The 11,777-nt window shown below is 47.8% G+C and overlaps 2 protein-coding genes across 2 annotated transcripts in view; one reads left to right on the forward strand and one right to left on the reverse strand.

The window, feature by feature from the left end:
• The window catches only part of LOC108158229 (serine protease filzig), a 42,239-nt gene that overhangs the window by 23,818 nt on the left and 6,644 nt on the right, over positions 1–11,777 (forward strand). The window lies entirely within an intron of this gene.
• Positions 4,889–5,320, reverse strand: LOC117193453 (inner centromere protein-like). The gene is made up of 2 exons (XM_033398209.1): positions 5,160–5,320; positions 4,889–5,096 (listed from the first exon to the last, which is right to left on the reverse strand). Exons 1-2 carry the CDS (start codon positions 5,236–5,238, stop codon positions 4,903–4,905), a joined length of 273 nt encoding a protein of 90 aa, XP_033254100.1. The 5' UTR covers positions 5,239–5,320; the 3' UTR covers positions 4,889–4,902.

An 11,777-nucleotide genomic window follows, 5' to 3' on the forward strand; every position in this document is an offset into this window, starting at 1 on the left:
TAACGATTAAAAGTAAATAATTAGCAATCCATTAATCCATTAAATAGCAATTAAAATAAACAAGAATAAAGGGCTAAATAAAAATGGTGAGTGCGTGCGAGAGAGACAGAAAATCAGTCTGAGCGTGACGTCGGGCGCTGCGTAGCCAGTGCAAATTGATTTGTTCCTTTTGGCTATAAAAATTATCTGATCTGGTCCAGATTCAGCAATCTGATAGATATGGTCGTTATCTATGATTCTGCGTTTTTAGTTTTCTCGAATGTGCAATATTGTGGATGCAACAGATTTTCGTTCTTTGTGGGGGCGGAAAGGGGTGGGGCGAAATTCTGAGATATACGTTTTATAGTGAGATCTAACAGAAGTGCGGATACCAAATTTGGTTACTCTAGCCTTAAAAGTCTCTGAGATTTGTGGATGCCCCAGATTTGCTTCCTTTGCGGGGGCGGAAGGGGGTGTGGCGAAATTTGGACACGAAACGGTCAAGGTCCGATACCACAGGAGTGTGGATACCAAATTTGGTTGCTCTGGCTCTTATAGGTTCTGAGATCCTTGAACTCATATTTTGCAATTGGCAAAACCGACCATGAAACCTGTGTGTTAGAGAGAGACAGAGCGAGAAAGAATGAAATTGTTTTCTTGATTCTGGCTATAATCATTATACGATCTGGTTGAGATCTTACATTCTAAAACATATAGTCATCCTCTACGATTCTTTGTTTTTGGTTTTCTCATATCTTTAAAATTGTGGATGCCACAGATTTTCGTCCTTTGTGGGGGCGGAAGTGGGCGGGGCGAAGTTTTGAAATATTTTTGTAGCAGTGACATATCACGGAAGTCTGGATCCAAAACATCGTTGCTCTAGCTCTTATAGTCTTTGAGCACTAGGCGCTGAAGGGGACGGACAGACGGACAGACGGACGGACGGACAGACAGACAGGGCTCAATCGACTCGGCTATTGATGCTGATCAAGAATATATATACTTTATGGGGTCGGAAACGATTCCTTCTGGACGTTACACACATCCACTTTTACAACAAATCTAATATACCCCAATACTCATTTTGAGTATCGGGTATAAAAAGGGATAAGGCGAAATCGGATAGAGAGCGGAGAGCGCGACGCCACTCACACAACCAGGGGAAAGATGCCGTTAGAGAGCGCGGCCGGCAGAGAGACGAGGCTGAGGGCCATGAGTACAAACGCAACAACCGTTAGAACCAGGCAGGAGAGGCCGAAACACGGAGCACCGGCACCGGTAGAGGGAACGTATGGCAATGCAACGCGTGTATATTGGCGGGTGGAAAACGGAACAGCGAACACTTGAAGGTAATTATCACCAGAAAGAACGCAAGAACGCAAAAGTAGCAAGAATAAAAAAATTGAGATGAAACGCGGGATCAACCACGAGGATGGCAGGAAGAAGATGGAGGATATTAGGGCCTTCCTGGAGGAGCAACAGGCGATCGTGGGAGAAGGGGGCTATCGCGTCATCGGATGAGGGCGCCGAGGAGGGCGACAACGAGGTCCTATGCACCGACGGCCCGCGCGCGCCAACCGCTCAAGAGAAGGCCAGGTGGAGACGGCAGCAAGGGGCGGAGCCGGAGACGAGGAATGGAAGGCCGCTGACCCTGCGCGACAAAATCGAGGTGGTGAGGCGGAGGTTTCAGGAGGCGACGCCGGAGGAGAAGCGCCGGATGCACCAAGTGCTGGAGAGGGCGCGGGGGGACGAGCGGATGGAGGCGCGGCGGCGACAGGCGGAAAGAGCCGCCAGTACGGAGGAGCACGGCCAAGAGAGCGACGAGGCGCCGCCACCCCCACCATTCCGGGTGGTGCTGCCGCCGATGCAGCCCCGGACCGACGAGGCGGAGACCGAGGGAACGCAGCCCCAGGCCACGGGCAAGCAGGCTACGAACCCCGAGGCCGAGTTTCAGCGGCGGCTGCAGCAGGCCGAGGAGGAGCAGCACCAGCAGCACCAGCAGCAGCAGCACCAGCAGCACCAGCAGCAGCAGCACCAGCAGCAGCAGCAACAGCAGCACCAGCAGCAGCAGCACCAGCAGCACCAGCAGCACCAGCAGCCGCGTCACCAGCAGCAGGGGCAGGAGCAGTGGCAGCAGCAACCACAGTGGATGGGACCGGAGGCGGCCGTAATGGGACCGTACGTATCGCAGGAGGTGCGGACCGCCGTGCGCCAGGGGATGGTGTGGCACCACCAGACCCTGCACATCACGTGGGCCTCGGGGCCCGCCCCGAGCGAAGCCCAGCCAGAGGCCGGCGCCCGGGTGTGGGAGGAGAGGACCCGCGGAGGAGGGACCCCGGACCCGCCCCACGACCTCAGCGGCAGCAATGGCGACGGCGGAGGCAGCGACGCGGACTGCAGAAGCGGCGAAGGTGACAGCAGAGACGCAGGCCGCGGAAATGGCGGCGGCGGCCCAGACGGCGACGGCGGTCCAGACGGCGACGGCCGAAGCAGCGGCAGACACGGCGACGGCGGAGGCAGCGACGCGGACTGCAGAAGCGGCGAAGGTGACAGCAGAGACGCAGGCCGTGGAAATGGCGACGGCGGCCCAGACGGCGACGGCGGTCCAGACGGCGACGGCCGAAGCAGCGGCAGACACGGCGACGGCGGAGGCGGCGACGCGAACGGCTGAGGCGGCGACGACGGCAGCCGGGACGCAGACCGCGGAAACGACGACGGCGGTCCAGACAGCGACGGCCGAGGCAGCGGCAGAGGCGGCGACGGCGGCAGCAGGGACGCAGACCGCGGAAACGGCGACGGCGGCCCAGACGGCGACGGCCGAGGCAGCGGGAGAAGCAGAGACGCGGGCCGCGGAAACGGCGACGGCGGCCCAGACAGCAACGGCCGAGGCAGCAGCGACGGCGGCGACAGCACCGACGGAGGTGGAAGGGCCGGAGGGCCCGCACCGGAGAGGTCGACGGCGGCCGAGCGCCCGGCTCTGAAGCGGCAGGCCTCCTGCCCGGAGCCCTGTGCAGGACCGAAGCGACCGGCCCTGCAACGGCAGAGCTCGGCACCGGCAGCCACGGTCCACTGGACGGCGATCCCGCGGGAGGAGTGGCCGGCGGCGGTGGTCCGCGCGCAGACCCAGATTCGCCTCGTGGGTAGGAGGGTGAAGAAGCTGGTGAGCGAGCGGGGTACCCGGTACCGCATTGCGATGTCGGCCACACGCACGGAGGTGTTCCGCGAACAAAAGTAAGGGAAAACGAGGGGGAACGTTGTGAGTTGCTGCGGAGACCGCAACTCTACAGTTATACCCGATACTAAGTCAGTATGGCTCTCCTCCGGCAGACGCCGCTAATATTAAACGACACGACAAGGAGTGCGTGCGAGAGAGACAGAAAATCAGTCTGAGCGTGACGTCGGGTGCTGCGTAGCCAGTGCAAATTGATTTGTTCCTTTTGGCTATAAAAATGATCTGATCTGATCCAGATTCAGCAATCTGATATATATGATCATTATCTATGATTCTGCGTTTTTAGTTTTCTCGTATCCTCAATATTGTGGATGCAACAGATTTTCGTTCTTTGTGGGGGCGGAAGGGGGTGGGGCGAAATTTTGAGATATACGTTTTATAGTGAGATCTAACAGGAGTGCGGATACCAAATTTGGTTACTCTAGCCTTAATAGTCTCTGAGATTTGTGAATATCCCCAGATTTTCATCCTTTGCGGGGGCGGAAGAGGATGTGGCGAAATTTTGAAACAAACTCGTCTCGGTCCGATATATTAGGAGTGTGGATACCAAATTTGGTTGCTCTAGCTTTTATAGTCTCTGAGATCTAGGCGCTAATGTTTTACTCTAAGCAAAGCCGCCTATGCTACGTGTGTGTTAGAGAGAGACAGGGCGAGAAAAAATGAAATTATTTTCTTGATTCTGGCTATAATTATTATACGATCTGGTTCAGATTTTGCACTCTAGAAGATATAGTCATCTTCTACGATTCTGCGTTTTTAGTTTTCTCGTGTCGTCGAAATTGTGGATGCCACAGATTTTCGCCCTTTGTGGGGGCGGATACTCATTTTGAGTATCGGGTATAAAAACAGGGGATTATTATACCCGATACTCAAAATGAGTATTGGGGTATATTAGATTTGTGGTAAAAGTGGATGTGTGTAACGTCCAGAAGGAATCGTTTCCGACCCCATAAAGTATATATATTCTTGATCAGCATCAATAGCCGAGTCGATTGAGCCCTGTCTGTCTGTCCGTCCGTCCGTCCGTCCGTCCGTCCCCTTCAGCGCCTTGTGCTCAAAGACTATAAGAGCTAGAGCAACGATGTTTTGGATCCAGACATCTGTGATATGTCACTGCTACAAAAATATTTCAAAACTTTGCCCCGCCCACTTCCGCCCCACAAAGGACGAAAATCTGTGGCATCCACATTTTTTAAGATACGATAAAACCAAAAATGCAGAATCGTAGAGGATGACTATATGTTCTAGAGTGTAAAATCTCAACCAGATTGTATAATTATTATAGCCAGAATCAAGAAAACAATTTCATTCTTTCTCGCTCTGTCTCTCTCTAACACACAGGTTTCATGGTCGGCTTTGCCAATTGCAAAATATGAGTTCAAGGATCTCAGAACCTATAAGAGCCAGAGCAACCAAATTTGGTATCCACACTCCTGTGATATCTGACCTTGACCGCTTCGTGTCCAAATTTCTGCAAATCAATTTGCAGTGGCCACGCAGCGCCCGACGTCACGCTCAGACTGATTTTCTGTCTCTCTCGCACGCACTCTTTGTCGTGTGGTTCAATATTAGCGGCTTCTGCCGCAGGAGAGCCATACTGACTTAGTATCGGGTATAACTTTAGAGTTGCGGTGTACGCAGCAACTCACAACGTTCCCCGTCGTTTTATATACATACGTGTTTGTTTATAACTAGTATTTTGGGAGCTCCGAGTAGCGTGGGGGCGTGGACCAGAGCACGCTGGAGTTGCGCTTCAGCTGGCTGGGATCGATGTTGGGGAAAATCAGTTTCAGGTCCGGAGTGGCGGGGGCCACCGAGAAGAAGCTGTCGATGACATCGGTGGGACAGTGGCTCTGCATGGCAATCGCTTCGCCGCGTACATGGCCTGAAAATGGGTCACAAAATTTCAGATTAGATCAGACACTGGCTAAAGAAAACGCTAACTTACTGCGACTCCAGCTGGGTGCTGGCGGACGCTTGTGGGTGACCTTGCCCTCGTCATCGGTGGCTCGTGCAGCATGTCCCATGTGTATTTTGTCTTCGGCGGCGGTGGCAGAATCTTCTTCTTGGCCCCGGTCAACTGTACCAGCTTCTTAGTCAGTATGGCTCTCCTCTGGCAGACGCCGCTAATATTGAACGACACGACAAAGAGTGCGTGCGAGAGAGACAGAAAATCAGTCTTAGCGTGACGTCGGGCGCTGCTTAGCCACTGCAAATTGATTTGTTCCTTTTGGCTATAATAATGATCTGATCTGATCCAGATTCAGCAATCTGATAGATCTATGATCTATGATTATCTATGATTCTGCGTTTTTAGTTTTCTCGAATCTGCAATATTGTGGATGCAACAGATTTACGTCCTTTGTGTGGGCGGAAAGGGGTGGGGCGAAATTTTGAGATATACGTTTTATAGTGACATCTTAAAGGAGTGTGTGTACCAAATTTGGTTACTCTAGCCTTAATAGTCTCTGAGATTTGTGGATGCCAAAGATTTTCGTCCTTTGCGGTGGCGGAAGGGGGTGTGGCGAAATTTTGAAACAAAACGGTCAAGGTCCGATATCACAGGAGTGTGGATACCAAATTTGGTTGCTCTGGCTTTTATAGGTTCTGAGATCCCTGAACTCATATTTTGCAATTGGCAAAACCGACCATGAAACCTGTGTGTTAGAGAGAGACAGAGCGAGAAAGAATGAAATTGTTTTCTTGATTATGGCTATAATAATAATACGATCTGGTTCAGATTTTGCTCTCTAGAAGATATGGACATCTCCTACGATTCTGCGTTTTCTGTTTTCTCGTATCTTTGAATTTGTGGATGCAACAAGGGGGCGGGGCAAAGTTTTGAAATATACTTGTAGCAGTGACATATCACAGAAGACCGGATATAAAACGTCGTTGCTCTAGCTTTTATAGTCTTTGAGCACTAGGCGCTGATAGGGACGGACAGACGGACGGACGGACAGACGGACAGACAAACAGACAGACAGGGCTCAATCGACTCGGCTATTGATGCTGATCAAGAATATATATACTTTATGGGGTCGGAAACGATTCCTTCTGGACTTTACACACATCAACTTTTACCACAAATCTAATATACCCCAATACTCATTTTGTGTATCGGTTATAAAAAGGGGAAAGGAAAAAAAGAGCAAAAGAGGCAAAAAAAAAGAAGGGGGAACGTTGTGAGTTGCAGCGGACACCGCAACTCTACAGTTATACCCGATACTAAGTCAGTAGGAGAGAGAGCCACTCCGGCAGACGCCGCTAATATTAAACGACACGACAAAGAGTGCGTGCGAGAGAGACAGAAAATCAGTCTGAGCGTGACGTCGGGCGCTGCGTAGCCACTGCAAATTGATTTGTTCCTATTGGCTATAAAAATGATCTGATCTGATCCAGATTCAGCAATCTGATAGATATGGTCATTATCTATGATTCTGCGTTTTTAGTTTTCTCGAATGTGCAATATTGTGGATGCAACAGATTTTCGTTCTTTGTGTGGGCGGAAGGGGGTGGGGCGATATTTTGAGATATACGTTTTATAGTAAGATCTAACAGGAGTGCGGATACCAAATTTGGTTACTCTAGCGTTAATAGTCTCTGAGATTTGTGAATATCCCCAGATTTTCGTCCTTTGCGGGGGCGGAAGGGGGTGTGGCGAAATTTTGAAACAAACTCGTCTCGGTCCGATATCTTAGGAGTGTGGGTACCAAATTTGGTTGCTCTAGCTTTTGTAGTCTCTGAGATCTAGGCCGCTAATGTTTTACTCTAAGCAAAGCCGCCTATGCTACGTGTGTGTTAGAGAGAGACAGGGCGAGAAAAAATTAAATTTTCTTGATGCTGGCTATAATAATAATACGATCATATTCAAATTCTGCAGTCTAAAAGATATGGTCATTCTCTACGATTCTGCGTTTTTGGTTTTCTCGTTTCTTTAAAATTGTGGATGCCACAGATTTTCGTTTTTTGTGGGGGCGGAAGTGGGCGGGGCGAAGTTTTGAAATATTTTTGTAGCAGTGACATATCACAGAAGTCTGGATCCAAAACATCGTTGCTCTAGCTCTTATAGTCTTTGAGCACTAGGCACTTATAGGGACGGACAGACGGACAGACGGACGGACGGACAGACGGACAGACAGACAGACGGACAGACAGACATGGCTCAATCGACTCGGCTATTGATGCTGATCAAGAATATATATACTTTATGGGGTCGGAAACGATTCCTTCTGGACTTTACACACATCCACTTTTACCACAAATCTAATATACCCCAATACTCATTTTGAGTATCGGGTATAAAAAGGAAAAAACAAGGTCGAAACACGCGGGAAGAAAATGAATAAAGAGAAGACGAACGAGGGGAACGTTGTGAGTTGCTGCGGACACCGTAACTCTACAGTTATACCCGATACTAAGTCAGTATGGCTCCCCTCCGGCAAACGCCGCTAATATTAAACGACACGACAAAGAGTGCGTGCGAGAGAGACAAAAAATCAGTCTGAGCGTGACGTCGGGCGCTGCGCGGCCACTGCAAATTGATTTCTTGCTTTTGGCTACAAAAATAATCCGATCTGATCCAGATTCAGCAATCTGATAGATATGGTCGTTATCTATGATTCCGCGTTTTTAGTTTTCTCGAATGTGCAATATTGTGGATGCAACAGATTTTCGTCTTTTGTGGTGCGGAAGGGGGTGGGGCGAAATTTTGAGATAAACGTTTTATAGTGAGATCTAACAGAAGTGCGGATACCAAATTTGGTTACTCTAGCCTTAATAGTCTCTGAAATTTGTGAATATCCCCAGATTTTCGTCCTTTGCGGGGGCGGAAGGGGGTGTGGCGAAATTTTGAAACAAACTCGTCTCGGTCCGATATATTAGGAGTGTGGATAACAAATTTTGTTGCTCTAGCTTTTGTAGTCTCTGAGATCTAGGCGCTAATGTTTTACTCTAAGCAAAGCCGCCTATGCTACGTGTGTGTTACAGAGAGACAGGGCGAGAAAAAATGAAATTGTTTTCTTGATGCTGGCTATAATAATAATACGTTCTAATTCAGATTCTGCAGTCTAAAAGATATGGTCATTCTCTACGATTCTTCGTTTTTGGTTCTCTCATATCTTTAAAATTGTGGATGCCACAGATTTTCGTTCTTTATGGGGGCGGAAGTGGGCGGAAGTTTTGAAATATTTTTGTAGCAGTGACATATCACAGAAGTCTAGATCCAAAACATCGTTGCTCTAGCTCTTATAGTCTTTGAGCACTAGGCGCTGAAGGGGATGGACAGACGGACGGACGGACAGACGGACAGACGGACAGACGCACAGACAGACAGACAGACAGGGCTCAATCGACTCGGCTATTGATGCTGATCCAGAATATATATACTTTATGGGGTCGGAAACGATTCCTTCTGGACGTTACACACATCCACTTTTACCACAAATCTAATATACCCCAATACTCATTTTGAGTATCGGGTATAACGAGAGGGAACGTTGTGAGTTGCTGCGGAGACCGCAACTCTACATTTATACCCGATACTTAGTCAGTATGGCTCTCCTCCGGCAGACGCCGCGAATATTAAACGACACGACAAAGACTGCGTGCGAGAGAGATAGAAAATCAGTCTGAGCGTGACGTCGGGCGCTGCGTAGCCACTGCAATTTGATTTGTTCCTTTTGGCTATAAAAATTATCCGATCTGATCCACATTCAGCAATCTGATGGATATGGTCGTTACCTATGATTCTACGTCTTTAGTTTTCTTGAATGTGCAATATTGTGGATGGAACAGATTTACGTCCTTTGTGTGGGCGGAAAGGGGTGGGGCGAAATTTTGAGATACACGTTTTATAGTGAGATCTAACAGGAGTGCGGATAACAAATTTAGTTACTCTAGCCTTAATAGTCTCTGAGATTTTTGAATATCCCCAGATTTTCGTCCTTTGCGGTGGCGGAAGGGGGTGTGGCGAAATTTTGAAACAAACTCGTCTCGGTCCGATATATTAGGAGTGTGGATACCAAATTTTGTTGCTCTAGCTTTAGTAGTCTCTGAGATCTAGGCGCTAATGTTTTACTCTAAGCAAAGCCGGCTATGCTACGTGTGTGTTACAGAGAGACAGGGCGAGAAAAAATGAAATTTTTTTCTAGATGCTGGCTATAATAATAATACGATCCAATTCAGATTCCGCAGTCTTGAAGACAAGATCATTCTCTACAATTCTACGTTAAAATTGTGGATGCCACAGATTTTCGTCCTTTCTGGGGCGGAAGTGGGCGGGGCGAAGTTTTGAAATATTTTTGTAGCAGTGACATATTACAGAAGTCTGGATCCAAAACATCGTTGCTCTAGCTCTTATAGTCTTTGAGCACTAGGCGCTGAAGGGGACGGACAGACGGACGGACGGACAGACGGACAGACGGACCGACAGACAGACAGACAGGGCTTAATCGACTCGGCTATTGATGCTGATCCAGAATATATATACTTTATGGGGTCGGAAACGATTCCTTCTGAACGTTACACACATCCACTTTTACTACAAATCTAATATACCCCAATACTCATTTTGAGTATCGGGTATAAAAATACGTTGCGACGAATCGGCCGACCGCTGAGCGAGCCCAGCAAACTCAAGCGAACCAAGAAGCAGGTGCGTTACAGTGTGTGCAGCAACATATTCATGATTTAATTAATTTCCATTCGGCTCTGTGCATAAATTTTTAGTGCATCCAAACAGGGAACGGACGGCGGACTGCTCCGTTGGTCATGCCCCAGGGCACCATCGGTTGTGACACACTCAGCAAGTGTCTCTTGCTCGCCTGATGCATGCAACAAATTTCGGCTATTGGGCCAATTTCCTTGCATGATTAATGACATTGCCACCAAGTCGGGTCGCTCCACTCTCCACTCTCCTCTCTTCTCTTGTTTCCCGGCGTTGGTGATGGGAAGACAAACTTGTTATCTCATTTTGCAGCTGCTTCCTTCATTCGCTTTTAAGCACCGAAAAATGTCTCTAAGCGGCGCAAAATTATTCAGGCGTTTGACACACTTTCGTTCTCCCGGCCAATAGCAATGTGTGTGTGTGTGTGTGTGTGTGGGACCGGCTCTCAGGTGTGGCAAACGAGGCATGCCATCGATGCTGTAACCTATTTTGCATGCATCGTTCGCGGTTATTACATTATTGCTTTTCATGACGCACCAATTAGGGTCAGAGGCAGCATCCCAGGGATCGATCGCTCAGCATAAGAAGGCGTTAAGTAGTCTGTGGGTCCCGGCTGGCACGTACATTCCGTATCCACAGGGTAGCCAGGTGCGTGGGCCCCGCCCTCTCTGGTTTTCGGGCATCGTGCCTGGATACCCATTAGCATTCTTTGCATATTTGAGTAGAGCTGAGTGTTTCCCTCCTATATTCCCAGTAAGTGATGTTCTTTCTTATTTATACACTCAGAGAATAAATAGAAAAATAGTGAAATTAAATAAAATTCACTTTCATTTCAAGATAAATGCCTTAAAAAGTCTTTTGTTGCCACTTAATACTTTATATAAATATTAAATACTTAAAAATTAACTACCTTAAATTGGTAGGAAATATATTGAATATAAATATTTAAAATATATGTATATATTTTAAGTGGAATATTTTCATATCACCTTTGCTTTTTACAATTTCCACTCTCGGCTAAAATCTATTTAAATTTCATTGCTTTTTTCTCTGAGTGTACTTTTCAATTTGTTTCACTTGCGAGTAGATCAAATAAACTATGCTAAATTGCATAATTATCGCTCTTTTATCGTGCCTGTGTTCACATCTATCCATCCCATCCTTCATTAAATCAGAGCTATAATTAAGTCTGCTCTGCGGCTGCGGCTCAGTCAGCTCTAACGGTGGCTCTGTTAGCTCTGTTAGTTACAGATCCCTCTGTTAATGGGTCTAGCTCGTAGAGCTTTTGTTTGCGGACTCCGTCCCCGCCCGTGGCTGTTTCCCACGTCTCTTCTCTTCTGCCAGGCCCTCCCGCTCGGCCTTAACGATTTGCGGAAGAATACTTAAGAGCACTTGAGTGTCTAATCATAAAAATGCTAAATGTCTGCAAATAATAAAGCTGCAAGAAAGATGATTATTATTTTATTAGTAGACGCGGCGCGCGCCTTGGAGCAAAAAAAAAAAACGCACAAAAACGAAATCATTTTGAGATATGAATGAAAAGCAGAGGAAAAGAAAAGAAAAAGCCAAAAAAGAAAGAAACGGAACAGAAGCAGAAACACTATCACTTTTTCTCAATTATGCATGTACATATTTTGACTGTTATTCTAATGGACGTTTTTGCACTACTTTTTGCCAGATAGTACCTCCACTTGTCTTTACTTTCATTCGAGTTCGGTACAACACGACACGATGCTACGATGGCGTTACGTGCCCCGCATATTCGGCATCCATGAGTCGGACTTCATGGCTTAAAAACCTTCAAATGCCTCATAGTGTACGAGTAGTGCTGCTTCCTGCGATTTCGTTTCCGTTACCTGGTGATTTTCTTTTAATTAGCACAGAACTAATTGATGCTAA

The sequence above is a fragment of the Drosophila miranda genome (genome assembly GCF_003369915.1).
Source record: "Drosophila miranda strain MSH22 chromosome Y unlocalized genomic scaffold, D.miranda_PacBio2.1 Contig_Y2_pilon, whole genome shotgun sequence".
Classification (NCBI taxonomy): Eukaryota; Metazoa; Arthropoda; class Insecta; order Diptera; family Drosophilidae; genus Drosophila; species Drosophila miranda.